This window comes from Poecilia mexicana, unplaced genomic scaffold (assembly GCF_051168715.1).
Source record: "Poecilia mexicana isolate PSO_F unplaced genomic scaffold, ASM5116871v1 scaffold_3, whole genome shotgun sequence".
Classification (NCBI taxonomy): domain Eukaryota; kingdom Metazoa; phylum Chordata; class Actinopteri; order Cyprinodontiformes; family Poeciliidae; genus Poecilia; species Poecilia mexicana.
In genome coordinates, this window is record NW_028263372.1 from 14,331,978 (window position 1) to 14,349,791 (window position 17,814).

General features: G+C 38.6%; 2 protein-coding genes across 4 annotated transcripts; one reads left to right on the top strand and one right to left on the bottom strand.

The window, feature by feature from the left end:
* The first annotated feature begins 841 nt into the window (after window positions 1-841).
* ace2 (angiotensin converting enzyme 2) lies at window positions 842-10,802 on the top strand. The gene is made up of 18 exons (XM_014981539.2): window positions 842-2,005; window positions 2,103-2,261; window positions 2,355-2,448; window positions 3,289-3,432; window positions 3,763-3,878; window positions 3,975-4,080; window positions 5,125-5,222; window positions 5,371-5,543; window positions 5,968-6,194; window positions 6,959-7,103; window positions 7,302-7,400; window positions 7,691-7,813; window positions 7,932-8,110; window positions 8,665-8,723; window positions 8,837-8,934; window positions 9,055-9,171; window positions 9,594-9,788; window positions 9,875-10,802. The coding sequence occupies exons 1-18, from the start codon at window positions 1,730-1,732 to the stop codon at window positions 9,975-9,977; spliced, it is 2,511 nt and encodes an 836-aa protein (XP_014837025.2). The 5' UTR covers window positions 842-1,729; the 3' UTR covers window positions 9,978-10,802.
* On the bottom strand, window positions 10,542-17,745 carry LOC106914636 (uncharacterized). 3 transcript variants are annotated; one of them, XM_014981541.2, is made up of 7 exons: window positions 17,634-17,745; window positions 17,425-17,543; window positions 15,997-16,090; window positions 15,296-15,641; window positions 14,722-14,847; window positions 14,466-14,605; window positions 10,542-11,543 (listed from the first exon to the last, which is right to left on the bottom strand). In XM_014981541.2, the coding sequence occupies exons 1-7, from the start codon at window positions 17,643-17,645 to the stop codon at window positions 11,325-11,327; spliced, it is 1,056 nt and encodes a 351-aa protein (XP_014837027.1). In that variant the 5' UTR covers window positions 17,646-17,745; the 3' UTR covers window positions 10,542-11,324. The 3 variants fall into 3 exon arrangements, with proteins under 3 accessions (XP_014837027.1, XP_087860325.1, XP_014837026.1); XM_088004199.1 differs by having other exon boundaries at window positions 14,472-14,605; window positions 15,997-16,093; XM_014981540.2 differs by having other exon boundaries at window positions 15,997-16,093.
* Between the last annotated feature and the right edge of the window lie 69 nt (window positions 17,746-17,814).

Consider the following 17,814-nt stretch of genomic DNA (forward strand, 5'->3'; position numbering starts at 1 on the left):
CGCTTCCTGATTGTTCTCCATTGTGACTTGAAACTTTCTTACCAATCTTTCTTAAGGAATGCTGCAGGTATTTTGCTGTTTATTTAAGTAATATTTAAAAGTGAGCTTTTGAAAAGGGATTTTATTCTTGAGTCGTTAAAGGGTTTGACTTGGAACCTGCGCTTGTCCTGTTGTCGCCTTCCCATCCTCAATTTCCATTTGCATGATTTGTTTCTGCCAAAAACTGGATGAATAAAGTCAACAATCTGGTGTTTTGTAAACAAAATTGTTCTTTTAAAAAAAGTTGTAGCTGAGACCAGAAACTTCATAATTCCTTTTTATTTTGTAGTTTTTGTTTATTTATTTAGGATATTTTAAATGTCGTCCAGTTCCTGTGTTAAATGTCCATTAGAATTTAAAGTTTGAGAACGAAGAGGACTTCTTCCCTTTGATCCTCCACTCAGCTGGGTTTTTATTTTCCATCACAACAACATAATAAATGTTGATGAAAACAATTCATCTCTGATTTCCTGTTTCTCCTTTTTATTTGTGTCTGAGCAGGGAGAGTTTCATCAGGTGTCCTGGTTCCCTTCATCCATCCAACCTGGTTCCCTTTAGTTGATTATCATACAATAACTTGCAACATTGTCAAAGCTCAATGTAACTTTCGCAGGTGGTGGAACATTGTTGCCAACAGCTGCTGAAAGTAACTAAAAAAGTTACTTTTAACGTAACGTAGTCACTTTCCAAATCAGGTAATCAGTAATTTATCTAAGTTACTTTTTCAAGTAGAAATCAGTAATCTGATTAAAGTTACTTTTTTCAAAGTAACTATGCCATCACTGGCTGTGGATGAGTATTGGTCAACTTTGTACTTTCACTTCTCTGTTGATCGGACATTCTGTAGCAGAGAAATCAAAATGTCCCTCGATAAAAGCTCGTTCATGCTGGGATTGTTAGTATTGAACTTTGGTCTCATTGCTGATTTCTTATCGATATTTATAACTTACAGTATCATTTATGTTTCATCCTGAAAATCAATTGCGGCTTGATAAGGATATTTGTGAATCGTCTTGTTTTCTTTTTCTTAATATTTTTCTCCCCGAATTGTTCAGCACAAACTGAATTAGTGAATATTTACCCATTTTCAAAATCTACTTAAACCAAACATGTTAAAACTTAGTAAGTTAAACACACAAATCTCAGTCCAAAAAACCGTTACGTAAACATTATAAAATATTTAATACCTTAACTGATAACACATTTCTTGATCTAGCATATTTAATTAAAAAAAAAAAAAAGTTGTTTATACTGATAATCTTCTCCCTTATTCTGGCTCCGGTTTATAACATACACCTTTTAATTTAAAAATACACATGACATTTATTTACACTTATTTTTTTTTATTCCCAGTATTAGCAGGTTTTCTTTTTTTAATTATTTTTTTTAATTATAAATCCTGCTTTCGATCTTAATCTTACACAACAGGATTCTGTGCCAAAACATTTTGATTCATCATGCTGACAGGCTGAAAAGCTTCAACGTGACACTTTATTAAGAGCTGTCACTTCATGTTAAGCCAGCAAAGTCTTCCAGAAAGAGATATCTATTTGAATCTGATAAAGCATCAACGTACGACACAGACTTCAGCACAGTGGCGTTGAAAGTTCCCTTTAGACATCATATCTGTAAATGAAAACTGATACACCCTCTGATATGGCTCTGCTGTCCAAAGGCCAAGGCGCCTCAGATGGTTAATAAAACTGAGGCGAGGTCATGGGCGAGTGAGCTCCCTTCTCAGAGTCATATTGTGTGCGTGGATGAAGCAGCCAAGATGTCCGCCGGGATTCTTGTAGTGCTTCTGGCCGTGTCTTCGGCTGTTTCTCTGGTGACGGCCGACGTGGAGTCCGAGGCCAGGGCGTTCCTGGAGAGGTTTGACGAGAATGCCAGTGACAAGATGTACAAGTACTCACTGGCATCGTGGGCCTACAACACCGACATCACTCAGGAGAACTCGGACAAAGTGGTACGTCCTCGCATGCTTCCACAGACTCATTTGTCACGCTGTTCCTAAACGGTATGTTTGGAAGTTGCTGATTAATATCTGTTGTTGTGCCACGCAGTCAGAACAGGGGCAAATTTGGAGCACTTTCTACACCCAGATGTCAGAAGAATCCCGCAATTATCCCATCGACCAAATAAATGACCCGGTGATTAAATTGCAGCTTATCTCTTTACAAGATAAAGGCGCTGGTGCTCTGTCTGCGGACAAAGCTGCACATGTAAGACTTTCTGCCCGAACTTTCATATTTGTGAAAATTGATATCTTTCTGATATTTATATTATGTTTTTTTTTTTTTTAATGCTTCCTGTAGCTCAGTAAGGTCATGGGCGAGATGAGTACGATCTACAGCACCGCAACGGTTTGCCTGAAAGATGACCCCCTTAACTGCCAGACTTTGGAGCCAGGTACAGTCTGTTATTTTAAAAAAAACTTCCTGGTCCTGACAAAAGGCAGATAATGCAGTTATACATTAACAAAATTTCCCAGAGTCAGAAGATACTGAAAACTGTAATCCATATGTGCAATCTTTACTCCCACAGTTGATCATAACAGTTATTTAAATAATGAACCATCTTTTTTTTTCTGCTATGTTTTAAAGTGACTTAGTCTCACCTGAAATAATAGCACCCAGTTGTTTGGTATGTGACTTGAATGTTGGTATAATAAACATATCAACAGCTCATGATGAAAGGCGTTATAAACCCAATCCTGGAACAAGCTGCATCACGCCCTACTTTCTCAGCCACTGAAAACTGTTATTTTCCTCTTTGTATGAATGTTTCCTTTGTGTTTTATTTAACAAACAGTTATTTTGCATCCCTTCCTGCTTCTGTCTGCACATTATCTGATGTCTCTCGTCGTTTAAACACGTCTCTTAAAATGTCAGATTTTTTTTTTTATGAAACTAGGCCAATATAGAAAATTTCATAATTTCTTCCTTCCTCTACATAACATGCAGAACAAAATGACATTTTATTTTTTATGTAAACAAAAGAAAAGGATGTGTCTGTGTTGGTATTTTCATCCATTCATTAATGATGCAGAACCAGTGAGCACGGCACATCTTTACTTTGGATAAATATGGGACAAATTTGGCATTCTTCTTCTTCTAAAATTGTGTGTTTTGAGGGGAATTTAAATTTTGCTGGATTTCTTTTTCGGAACCATTAAAGATTTGACAAATAAATGAGTGATGGGAGCAGATTTTTTCCCCGTCTCTGATTTGTCTTTATTTCTGTGTACAGGCCTGGAGCATGTGATGTCCAACAGCCGAGACTACGAAGAGCGTCTCCACGTGTGGGAGGGCTGGAGGAGAGAGGCGGGGAAAAGGATGAGGCCTCTGTACGAAGACTATGTGGATCTGAAGAATGAAGCTGCCAAACTGAATGGTAAATAATGATCTGGGACAAAACATCAAACAAAACAAAAAACAAAATTATATGCAGTGTTTTTATTGTGTTGATGTTGGAAAAGCTTCAGGATTTTAACTGAAAACAATGAAACTTCTATGATGGATGAAAACTGCTGAACTCACTGTAAGTTAAAGAAGATAAAAATGAAATCAGATAAGAACAGGAAGAGCTGATAAGGTTTTGTTGTTGTATGTGATGACTTTGTGTTTGCTTCTGGACCAGCTGGTCCTCACTGAGGCCTGACGTATGACTCAAACGGCCAGCCTGAGTTTGAACTTAAACTGCTTTTCATTCACAAATCTGCAGGTTTTCAAGACTACGGAGCTTATTGGAGATACAATTATGAGACCCTCGATGAAGACGTTCCTTACAAGTATACCAGAGATCAGCTGATGGAAGATGTTCGCTCAATATACAAAGAGGTACGCAGTGCATCAATAACAATGAGAATGAGGTCCTGCTGACAGTGTCACAACATGAAGAAACTTGAGGTTGTAATTGTCATATTTTTTTTGTAGATCATGCCTTTATACAAAGAGCTGCATGCCTATGTAAGATCCAGGCTTATGGAGGTCTACCCAGGATACATTGACTCACAGGGACCCCTGCCCGCCCACCTCCTTGGTACGTTAAAGTATTAGTTATGAACCCATAATCAAGTGTAGTCCAAGTATCCCGGCTGATTAACCTTTTATTTAGAGTCACAAAATAGACATTACGAATCCACACGACACAAACAAAATGTTAAAAATACTATATATTTTTTACTGTGCACTAAAATACAGTATGTGTGTATAAATTTTTTTCAGAGTAACACTATTCACACAATTAAAATTTTTTTATGCAACGATGTGTTCTTAAAGACAATAACATTTCCCTGTAATTTGGGACATTTAGTTCAGTGTAAGAAACCCAAAGACACCGAAACAAAAATATATATATGTTACATTCCTTTTTTTAAATTGTTCTGTTCAAAGTCTTTTATTAACATAGAGAAGTTAAACTTTTGAGTCCTCCATCCAAACATGTCAGAAATGTTTAAGTTATGTAATAGTTTCTAATACATGATTGAAGCACGCTGATTAAAGTCTAAGTGTTCACCAGATATGCAATCGGCTGCATAGGGCTCCCACAACAAGCAGAACAAGGATCGTTTCAAAGTCTGCTCAACTACGATGAACATCTGAGCTCTGGAAAGTCAGAAGCTCTCTAAAAAGTAAAATGTTTAGTTTTAGTAAAAAACACTTTATGCCCAAAGGTCACTGTATAATCATATGAACTGACTAATGTTCCTCAAGATTCACACATTCAGTTCTTGTCGATTATTCTCACTTTTCAGTCATTAAATATTATATTGCTTATGTTAGAAGTGTAATACGCAAACATCCAAATATGGACAATTTAAAGGGAGGGATCAGGAGAAATGTGAAGTTTGGTAGTATTATTTTAAAGGCCTTTGAATTAAATTTTGTTTTTGGGCCCTAAATCCTTCAAACTGTAATTCAGAACTGAAGTTTGTCTCCCTCTGTTGATCATGGTGTATCGGTTTGAATTTCATTAATATAATAGTGTTCTGTTGTTGAAATAACATATCAGGATCTACTTCAAATGTCTATAACAAAAAAAAAATAAAAAAACAATATTAGGATATTTATGTTTGCTGTTCAGGTGACATGTGGGGAAGATTCTGGACCAACCTGTATCCTCTGTCAGTCCCCTACCCCGACAAACCAGACATTGACGTCAGCAACACTATGGTGCAGCAGGTGCAGTGCCAGTAATATTTAAATAAAAATACTCCAGTCTATCTCAGCCACTCGTAAAATAAATAAATAAATAAATAAATAAATAAATAAATAAATAAATAAATAAATGACATTCTCTTCATGTAGTGAATATGTTCTGGAATTTCAGGGCTGGGATGAAATGCGTTTCTTTAAGGAAGCGGAGAAGTTCTTTATGTCTGTGGGACTATACGAGATGTTTGACAACTTCTGGACTAACTCCATGCTGGTGAAGCCCAATGATGGACGGAACGTAGTCTGCCACCCCACCGCCTGGGACATGGGAAACAGAGAGGACTTCAGGTGGGAGGAAGTCAAAAACATCCTCATATACTCACACATATCCACACAGACTTAGGTCCCCAGTCCTACTTTCTGTCATCTTATTTTTAACAGCATTGAAAACACAAAAGTAGTTGAGAAAGTGATGTTGATTAATTGCTGACTCACTTTTTCCTGCTGATAAAGACAATCAAAGTCTGGATTGCAAAATCCCAGTAAGTCACAGTGATAACATTTGCATGAGCGTAAAATATTATATTTTATGACTCTACTTGTATCTGTCTGGGTAAATATTACTGAAGTAAATCTCACCATAAAAATCACTGTTTATCAGACTGAGCCCATCAGGAGCGTGTTTATTGCGCAGATTGTTTTATTGCTCCACATATAAATGCATCACCCTGCGTAACTGCTGACCTCCACACTTCTCCTGCTGCGTCTCCAGGATAAAAATGTGCACCAAGGTCAACATGGACGACTTCCTCACCGTGCACCACGAGATGGGCCACAACCAGTACCAGATGGCTTACCGCAACCTGTCCTACATCTTGAGGGACGGAGCTAACGAAGGTTTCCACGAGGCCGTCGGAGAAATCATGTCCCTCTCTGCTGCCACGCCCAAACACCTGCAGAGTCTGGGACTTCTCCCTAGTGACTTCGTTTATGACAGTGGTATGTTCTGTAAATGTTGACCCAGACACAAAATGAACAGGGTTTTTTTTTTTTAACTAAAGCAAAAAAAAAGTTAATTTTCTTTTAGTAATATAAACCCCAGGAAGAAAAATCACCTCAATCTGCATTTCTTCTTTCAAAAATCTAATTTTATTGAGGCACATGTCCTTTTAGATGATAAAGATGATAAAGAATTCAAGTTGGTGGAAACCTCAGAGACAAAACTTCTTACTTTAGATATGTTTAATAAAACTTTAGGTTCCCACAAAACCTCACATTAAATGAGTGTTGCCTCTCTATTGCCTCTCTAGAGGCCTTGTTAAAAATAGCTTCAGCAACACTGAAAGTGTCAGAATAACATAACCTGTCTATATGTATGACATCATTTATGTGCCATAAAGGTTAATGAGAACATAGTGTTAAATCGTTCTTATTTTAGCAGCAAATCTATGTAAATGCACACAGATGCAACCTTGACAGAAAGGTCTTTGGTTTGGTTTCTGTGTAGAGTTTGCATGATCACCCAGTTCTTCCTATGTGCAAAAGCCTTTATGTTGGCGTATTTGGCCGGTCTACATCTTCCTTATGCATGTGCATGGATGAGTGTCTGTCCTGTGACCAGGGAGTACCCCACCTCTTGCTCACTGACCTCTGTAGACAGACAGCAGCCTCTCCACAACACCAACCCAGATTAGGCGCATACGTAAATAAAAATAATGAAAATGACGTTTCTGCCCTTCTTCCACTTTCTGCTCCGATTGTAGAAACTGAGATCAACTTCCTGCTGAAACAGGCTCTCACCATTGTGGCCACGCTGCCCTTCACCTACATGCTGGAGGAGTGGCGCTGGCAGGTGTTTGCAGGGAATATCTCCAAAGACGAATGGATGAAGCGCTGGTGGGAGATGAAGTAAGCCGAAATTATCCGGGCATGTGCCGGCTGATGCTTTCTGCCTTTTGTTTGCTTTCTGAAAATGAACTGCTCATAGTCCAAGGAAATATGTTAAACACGAGAGAAATACCTATTTCTGGTGTTGTGCAGCAGAGCACCTGCCTAGCTGCAGGTCTGTTGGTGTGCGTTAGTGCTGATTCAGCGTTGTCCTAACAGGAGGGAGCTGGTGGGAGTTGTCGAGCCTGTCCCCAGAGACGAAACTTATTGTGACCCGCCTGCTCTGTTCCACGTATCTGGAGACTACTCCTTCATCAGGTTAGCTCCAAAGCTCCGAATGAAACAAATAAATGCTTTACTTTGACTCCCTGTTTTCTTTCCATCCTCTTTGTAGGCAGAGATGTTGTTGATTTAAGCTTTTTAAAATCTTTCACCTGAAAATTACCGTGCAACTTAAAAATGGTCTAAGTTCCTACATACAAAAAATATCCTTAATCTCGTTTTGGGGAGGGAGGGCTTCATGACACACGGGAGAGAAAATGACACGTTTTCTTATTTAGGATAAAAGTGTAACGCAGACTCAGTAAGTGTGTTTGTTCTTTTTGCAGGTATTTTACAAGAACCATCTACCAGTTTCAGTTCCAGAAAGCGCTGTGTGACGCAGCTGGTCACACTGGCGACTTGTCCTCATGTGACATCACTGGTTCCAAGGAAGCAGGAACAAAGCTGAGGTATCTACTTCCTGTTGGTTGTTACCCCCTGCTTGTTGTGCCCCAAGTAAAGCATTTATGTGTTACACATGTTGCAACACACAGGAAAGCTAACATGATTAATGCTGCTTTTCTGTAGAAACATGCTGGAGCTGGGGAGGTCTGAGTCCTGGACCAGGGCTCTGGAAACAATAGCTGGAGATGTAAGAATGGATGCTGGTCCACTGCTGGACTACTTCAAGAAACTGTATGACTGGCTGAAAGAGAATAACCAGAAACACAGCAGAGCTGTTGGCTGGAAGACAACAGTGGATCCATGTGAGTAAAAACTAGATCGCCCTAGAAGTTAGTACTGTTCGCTGAAACAGAGCAAAGTTTTCAGAAGGGAAATGAAAATAATACCTGCCCATCTCCCTCCTAATAAATCACCTGCTTTTTAGCACTTACTTGCCCACTTGTGTCTTATTTACTAATTTTGTTTTAGTGCAACATCTTCTCTCCTGGTTTGTTATTGATCCCACATTCATATCTGTTCTGCAGGCTTTATGCTTGACTAAACTAACTTTTTTAACAAAGAGAGCTTCAGTCTTTGTGACAAAGAAACATTTAAGGAAGCATGAGTATAAAAATGATAGGGACAGAAGAAACACTGGACATGAACTTGTTTTGACTGATGCAATATTTTCATAACACATTAGTGACTAGATAGTAGTTTACATAGAGATACTTCGTGTGACTGATTCGTAGGGAGGCAGGAACATTTTCAGCTGTCAACCAGGTCAGATGTATCATTAAACATACATGTGTGAAAACAATCATGACTTAATAAGAAATCATGACCTTCTTTTTTTTTTTTTTTTTTTTTTTTACAGATTCACAATATGCCACTAAAGTGAGAATAAGTCTGAAAGCTGCTATGGGAGACGATGCCGTGAGTATTATCCTACCGAGCTGCAACAAACCCAAAGAGAGTTCCTCCCTCTCTCTCTCTCTCTTTATATATATGGTACATAAATGGTAATCTAGTGCAAATATCCGTTTTAGTATTCCTGGAACGCCAATGAGATGTACCTCTTCAAGGCCAGCATTGCCTACGCCCTGAGGCAGTACTACAGCCAAAAGGACCAGAACCTTCCTTTCACGTCAGTATCCCGCTCCGTCCTGCGGCTGTTTATGGAAGATAATTAACGCACCTTTTAAAACGAGGAGTCTCTGCTTTCCGTCGCTTACTCTGAGTGCTTTTTCCGTTCTTCCACTACTAGAGCAGAGAACATTCTCACTTATGAAGAAACGCCCAGGATCTCCTTCTACATGGTGGCCACCCACCCAGGAAACCCCTCTACATACATTCACAAGTCTGACATGGAGGCAGCTGTCAGGTTAGCCACAGACAGATGTACTTTCTTACAGTTACGTAACAGAGTGGAAACACCACCAATCTGGTTTACGCAGGGCTGAAACCAGGTATCGGTCTAACTTTCTTCCTGATATCTTGGCTGATTTCTTTCCTCTTTTCCATAGTACCTCACAAGGAAGCAGCATGTATCCATTTACCTTGAATTTTGTAAATTAGCCTATCAGAGTAGACCTAACCAGCTGGACCTTTCCATGTTCTTTAGAGGTATATTAATCTTGATGCTGCATGGAAGTGTCAAATTTTGAAGAAAGCACTAAAAATGCTGAGTAAAATAAAGTTAAGTGTATTTTTATACATTGTAGCCAAATATCTGTATGCCTACAATTGTAAAACATCGTTTTGCAGGGACATTATGTAACATGCACATTTATCCATCAACCCAAGGTTATATCGGGGTCGAATCAATGAAGCCTTCCAATTGGACGACCACACACTCGAGTTCGTAGGTATCGTACCGACGCTGGCCCCGCCTGTAAAGCAGCCAGTGCAGGTGTGGCTGGTGCTGTTCGGTGTCGTCATGGGACTCACCGTGTTGCTGGGCGTCTACCTCGTCATATCTGGTGTCAAGGAGCGCAAGAAGTGAGTGCTGTTTTCAGCAAACCTCCATTTACGGCAGCCCGTTACTTTTATAGAGGTGAAACATTCTCTGCTTCTTCCGCTTGCAGGAAATCGTCAAAGCCGCCTGCGGAGAATCCTTACAGCATAGATGTCGATGGGATCAGTAACGCTGCATATGAGGACAATAAGGACGAACAAACTGGACTTTAAGGAGCCAAGGAAGTGAGAAAAGTTGTAGCTCAGGGCGTCTGGTCTCACAGTCAGTTCTGTGTGACTTTTCACAAACATGAAATGTGAATACATGTGAAGATTTCAGTATTGTACAAATGCTCAGTGGAAAAATGAACGCAAAAACAAGACAGCAGGCTTAACCTCCAAAGACTTTAATATTTATTGACTTTCAATAATGACAATCATTCAGTAATGATGTTGCATGATGTATTCTTAATTTTCTTTTAGTTTTTAAAGCAATTTCTGGTCCAGTGACATTTATATATATTAACATAATGAAGGAGTAAATATTGTTCTAAAATACTGTGAAGCTGTAAACATGATAGGAGTTTGTTAGGAAAATGTAATTTAGAGGTTTTTGTTTTTCTGCCAGTTTCCATTCAAAATTCACCTCATTCACTTCTATTGCCAACTTTGATTTCAACACGTCTTCTTTTCATGTAATTTTTCTAATTTAAAGAGTGTAACATTCTGCCTTCATTCTTGATCTAAATTACTGGTAGATGCAGAATATTCACAATTTGTTTGAGCATGTCATTTCAGTTTTTTTATTTTGGAGTGCAAGAAATTGGATTTAATTTAAATACATTTGTTAGCTATAATAGTAAAACAACGTTTTATCCAATATTTTTTGCTGCTAAAATGAATTGAAATGGGGGAAAGTGCAACAAATGCTGCAATAAACTTCAGTATGCCAAAAATTATTCTTAAATTTTTGGAACATAAGACAATTTATCAAAAATGCAACAATGGTTGTCAACTCTGCTCTTATTGGTCAGACTAAATAAATCCTTCTCTGACTAAGTGTGCAGTTTTGTGTGTGTGTGTAAATTAACATACTTCTATGAAAAGGCCATTCTGAAAAATATTATTTATAAGCTCAGTTTTTATGTCTCAGCTGGGAAAGATGGTAGAGTCGTGACATAATAAAAACACAGGTCATATAGAAGCATAACATTGGATTTCATAAGGGCGTTTAAGATGACATGAAATTATCTCAAATAAAGCATCACACAAGGATGGACTGGCATATGATCAAAGGGGAAAACCACTCATTTGTCATAAACAATGTTGTTTGAAAGTCACTTTTTTTCAGAACAATTTGAAATATTAATCATCGAAAACAGCAAAAAATCTTAAGCTTAGCGATAGTAAAACAACTGTATGACACGTGTCCACCAAAGTCAGAGCTTCACACAGAGACCTTAGTATTTGTCACATAACTAGATGGGCTAAACAAAAACAGCTTCTGTCAGGACTCAACTTATTTACAATGTGGCGGCCAAAAAGTGAGTAAGTATAAGCGTGTAGAGATCAACCCCCGTCTCACTTCTGAATGATAAAGAGGAATGACGAGTCCCCCATTTCTCCATCTGTCTCGGCCATTTCCACCAAATCAGTGTTGGCTATATGGATGAACCAGCCTCTGTGGAGTGCAGATTCAAACTTTCGCTGTTTTGTGCGGTCAGCCAACATGTAGAAGACAAAGGAGAAGGTGCAGTCGTCATTCTTGGAGATCTGCCTCAGTCTCTGCTTTTCACACGTCTACGGGCACAAAACGAAAAACTACTATCAGTTTATTGAATTCAAGTTAGAAATAGAGTTATTTGGCTTTGATGACATATTGCATTGATTGGCTCAACAATCACATTCTTGTAACTGTTAGAAGCACAGCTACGGCGGCACAAAAAAACCTCAACTGAGGGAATAAATAATGAAGCATATTTATCTATTTGCAAATATTTAGATATATAAATATTTATATATCTTATACTTTTTTACTCAAGCAAGAGAAGATGGAATACATCCTTCTACTGAATGTTTGAATGTGTTTTATTTTTTTGCCACCAACATTTGCACAAGTCATTAGTTCAAGGATTTCTCAAATTACAACAAATTCAGTTGAGAAATTTCAAACTTTTTTTTTTGTATGCAATGTCACAACAACCAAGAAATTGGACAGTCAGTAAATCTGCTGAGTTGCGTCACAGCAAGAATGTCAACAGGGTGGTTCTCAGGTGAGGTTTTTCCCATTTACTTCAGTTTCCACACACAGTTCAGAAGCATGTATGCTAGGCTAGGTTGCTGTGATCCTAAACTGACCTTATGAGTGAGTCTAATTACACCGTGGCATACTGGTGCATGCGTACAAACATAGGGAAAAATAGGGATATTGAGAAATGTCAAACTCTTTCCTTCTCTGTTAATAGCCTAACAGTGACAGGAAAGATTATTTTGATTCTGCTTCTGTAGCCTACAAAACTGTAATCTCCATTCACAGAGGAACAGGTCTCAGAAATCACTTTGTGGGATGAGATTCGTTCCTCTTGCTAGCTGCACAGAAAGTTATTATGAGTTGGTAAGCAGTTTATTCATGTCAGCATAACTTGGTACAAACCCAGTTCTAACTTCACAGTTCATGGATAGTAGTTTCTCCAATTAAGACACAATTCAAATACTTTGTGACTGCTATGGGTAAAACCCTAGATAAAAGTAGAGAAAATAGACCAAAGGCTGGTGAATGCAAGACAATTTTTGTTTTTTGTCATCGTGGATTGAATAAATAATACAAACACCACTTCCTTTTTTTCTCCCTGAAACTGGGAGGTCCATTATTAGAAGGAAACTTGTTGGCACCCTGTGAACACTGAAAAAAAAATAAAATAGAAGAAGTATGCCCTTCTGCATAAAACAATAACAGCATAAAGGAGGGATTCGTCCCAAACCCCGAACTCACCTCTGACACTGTTTTAGTTATTGTTCCCTTACCTTACTCAATACTCACTGCAATATCCACTTCTACGTTCCACCAGTTTGTTTACATAAACTTGAATGGGCAGATTTAAATTATATTTTGAAATTATAACCAACTCCATCAAAACATTGATCAGCACCAACAAAACGGAAATCCCAGTTCACATGACGACCAGAATTACAGGAAATGACACGTCATACCAATTTCATTTGCCCTAGCTTTAACCCTCTGCATGAAACAACGAGGTGGGTCATTATGGCTTATATACATACTGCTGCACCAGTATAATATGTAGTGACAACAGCGCTATCTTCATCTGTCCCTGTTAAACCATATAAATCCTTACACTGTTAAACTCTCCTTGCTAGAATGACTCTGTTAAAGTCCACACTTGTGTTTGCCACATTATTCTGTCGCTTTTCTACAGCCTGTACGCAAGTCAAAATGTTCATCTATGGGAAAAAAATTAATAAAATACACAATACTTTGAGAATAGGTGCACATCTGTAAGATTGGACAGTTTAAATTAGTAAGCGACAACATTGTAACCTGTAGAAAGAAAAATAACTTGAAGTTCAGCTCAAAAGCCCTTCATTTAAAACGCACAGTGAAACTTTTATTTTGTCCATCCATTCATACGGCATTATCACTCCTCTCCAGCTCCAAACGAGAAGTATGTGTTGCGGAAAATGTTCAATAACATGACAGTCTATGTCAGTGGTCCCCAAACTTTTTCCTGTGAGGGCCAAATAACTTTTCCCTTCTCTGGTGGGGGGCCGGACGGGGGGGGGGGCGCGTTTCTCAATTGACTTTTACCCAGAAAGCACATGGGCAAAACCCATGAATGAAGCGGTCACAGGGATGAGGGAATGTAACTTTAACATATTAATTTCTCATATGTTAACATAAAGGCTCGTTTTGAAGTAGGCTATGAGCTGCTACTTACAGGCATTGCTTCGAAGAACTCGACCTGGAATGCGGGGTTCATAACAGACACGTGTGTTCATCTGCTCTACCGCTAGCAAACAACCGTACTGAATAAATAATATAAAGTCAAGCAGTTCCCTAAAAGTCCAACAGATGGCAGCAATGCGCCCCACAGTTTACAGGACACACTTCCTGCTAAAGAGCCCCCTGATGGTTGAAGAAAAATCCACATATAAACCGGAAAATACAATAAATGAAAAAAAATCTGAATGCTCTCTGGTATTGTTCAGGGGGCCGGACCAAATGTGGAGGCGGGCCGGATTCGGCCCGCGGGCCGTAGTTTGGGGACCCCTGGTCTATGGCTTTCAGGTGCTAAGAGGTAAAACAAGATTTTTGGAAACTAGCAAGTCTCTTATTTCAGAGAAACAAAGACTACAATATAGTATGGTAAGTACTTACTCAGACTAACGTGTGCAGTTATAATGTTTAAAACAAATGCATGGTTACCAGTGGATGTAATGGGTACTGCACGTATACCTATATGATCCACATCATTTGATTTTCTTGCTGTTTGGATGCACATTCATTGCTCTTATTTTTACCCCAGCTCAATCTAGGGCTAAAGAGTGGAGACATGGTTCTTTTCCTAAGTTATGTTCAGTGATTTGAAGTTGAAAGCTTTGATGCTCCAGTAGTGTGCCTTGCTTGCCAAATCCCAATGAAAAACAACAACAACAACAAAAAAAACATCTTCAAGCCAAAAAAAAAATTCGGTATCATTTTACCTCTACCTGTAGGAGCACCCTGTCTCCTTCTTTGCAGCACTTGAGAAAGCAATTGGAACCAGTGAGATTTAGGACCACTGCAATTCCTCTGAACGTCTTATCCATGGCATTCGACTTGTAATAGTAGATGGTAATCTTTTCTGAGGACGAAAAAAAACAAAAAAACAGACTCATCACAAAAAGTAACATCAACTCCGGCTGCCAGTTTTGGAGGGAGGCAGGTTGGTTGGAAGATGCATTGCTCTGAATGACAAACCTGGATTTGGTGAAGAGTAGACGGTTTTTTCCGAGCAGATAGTTCTGAGGTAGCGATGAGTGGGCACATGTTTTATCAAAACATCTGCCAGCTTTTCCTGCCTGAAATTTACATCTCCTCTGGAAACTGGAAGTGACCGAGGAAACAGAGAGCATTGACCTGTCTTTGGTTCATTTTTTTTTTTGTTTTGTTTTCTTTGGTCCGTTAGAAGGTACCAAAATGAACCCATGTAATATGAAGGTAACAATACTTACATAAAATAACACACACACACACACACCCCCCCACACACATACACACACACACACACACACACACCCCCACACACACACCCCCACACACACACACACACACACATGCGCACACACACACACACACACACACACACACACACACAAATGCTGTTTCAACATCATACGTGGACTAAACTTGCCTGCTGACACCTATACTTTAATCATTCAGTGTACATCATAAATTTTTTACTTTAAAATTAAATATCGGCTCCTGTAATCAGGATTAAATATGGTGACTTTGGACACAAAGACGAAGCGAGAAGTAAAACCTCTGAACTCACCACATGTCACTACGCTGGAATCTGCCACCAACACGATGTCGTCGACGGTGCATCCTGTCCCCTCAAATTCTTCACAGCCCCTGGATCCCACCACAGCGATGCTGGTGTTCGTCATGTGAATTACAAGGAGGTCTCTGCTCTCCCCATTCTCCTTGCACATATCTTCGCACACATTCCCCTCTATATCTGTTGGCTCGTTTTTCTCTCCTTCTTCTGTGTCTTCCTCCCTCTTCAACTCCCAGGAAAAACTCAGGACAGTGGACTCCTTGTCATAGGGCTGCAAGGTGTCCTCATCTAGGGGCAGCTGCTCCTCCTGTTCAGACTCTTTTTCTCTCTTCTGCACTGACTGAAGAAGCAAAAAATGTCTTTCAGTGCAAATGGCCACAGAAGTTCAACGTATTTAAAACGGCTCTTCATGTCTCTGTGACACCACTCAGTCAGAGAAAGAATTTTGTTTTTTGTGCAACTTCTTAGCCCATTTCTAATAAGCCAGTGCAAAGTAGTGAACAACTATGTCATGGCAGGAAATGAGACACGGTTTGTAAAAGTTTTGACAAAAATCTAAAAATATGGCATGTGGTTTCGTCCAGTTTTGCCACATATTCAATACATGGAAACTTCTGGCTCTAAGGTTACAAAAATCCTAAAGCATTTAAGGTTTACAAGGCACAGTTTCTTTTTGAAAGAGCCAATTGACATACCAACAATGGATTTCCTTCAGAGATCATGTTGGCCAGCTCCTCAGGTTCTAAGTCCTGAAGGTCAACCCCATTTATCTCCATCAGCTTGTCTCCTCTTCTGGCGAAAGTAGGGAAATGAAAAGGAAAAGTTCAAGAAATTATATCAAATATGTATAAAAAGTTTATGAGAAATCCCTGATTTAAAAAAAAATCTTTCAAACAACACTATTAATGCACTTTAACAGAAAAGTGAGCTGCAGATAAACTTTTAAATTTCAATCAGTTATCTAAAGTGAGTTAAAATATTCTTGAATCGGGCATGCTGTGGTGGCGCAGGGGTAAAGCACAACCCATGTATGGAGGCCTTAGTCCTCAATGCAGCTGTTGCAGGTTCAATTCCCAGCCTGGTGACCTTTTCTGCATGTCTTTCCTGTCAATTAACTATCAAATAAAGGCCACTAAAGCCAATAAAACCTTTAAAAAATATTCATGAATAAAAGTGCTTTCCTTAAACCACATCAAGAAATGAATTATTAGAAATTCTTATCATCATTATAAACTGTCTCAGTTTAATCAGAAATCATAACTTTAAGGAGACTCAAAATAGTAGATGGGACTAATGAATTAAATAAATACTTTTATGTTTTATTAAATGTAGCCTGAAAAGACTCATTTTTAAATGGATTTTTTTAATTTTATTTTAATTTTCCATATAAGTGAAACATGATGAAATATATATATATAAAAAAAAGGTAACACTTTATTTGAAGGGGGTTGAATAAGACTGACATAACACCTGTCATAAACATGAATAAGTCTTCATGAATATTTATGACTGTTGTCATAAAGCGTCATTCGGTAAATTATGACACTTTTAATACAAAGTTGACATTATTCAAAATGTCTTTGTTATGACAACTTGACATTAACCAAGAAATCATTACTGATATAAATTTGTTATAAAAGTATTATTGATTGCACTTTAAAAATTAGGTAACTTTATGTTATTAAAGGTAAAGTTTAAACAGTAATGATTTCTTGGTTAATGTCAAGTTGTCATAACAAAGACATTTTGAATAATGTCAACTTTGTATTAAAAGTGTCATAATTTACCAAATGACGCTTTATGACAACAGTCATAAATATTCATGAAGGCTTATTCATGTTCATGACAGGTGTTATGTCATGTTTATGACAGTGTCATGACAGTCTTATTCACCCCCCTTCAAAAAAAGTGTTACCAAAAAAAAATAGTCACAACTGAAACCTAATCCTGGCTCATTCATTGATCATTGTTATGATATTAAACCTCATGCGGTCATAAATCTGATGCAGAGCCATAAATTAATCCCACTTTCACTATGACTGAATCCTTGTCTCAAGCCAACGATTGTTTGACGTTTTCACATGAATCAAACTGTTTAGAGAAAAAAAGATTAAAAATCATACCTTATGAACATTTTCTTTCCAGTTTTGCTTTTGTACTTCACCACTTCTTCCACTTCGTAGAGGTGCTTCCCCTCGTGGAGTTGGTGTCGAATCAACACACTCCCCTTAACAGTGGAATCCTGCAACACATAAGCAAAAATAATCTTCAATTATTTCAACTCATAATAAATAAATGCAGCATAACGGCGCTCTGTATTCAGTTAACCTACATCCATGTCCATGTTGGAGGCTGAGTCTCTGGCTGATGATGTGGAAGGTTGAAGGAAGCCGGTGGCGACGGCCGACTGTCAAAGCTTTGCTGTCTATTGAACTGCTGAGGAGAAGGGGAAGCAGATACAGGGAGCCCCAGCAGTTGGAAAAGAGGAACTGATCTGTAAAGAGGAAGTAAGT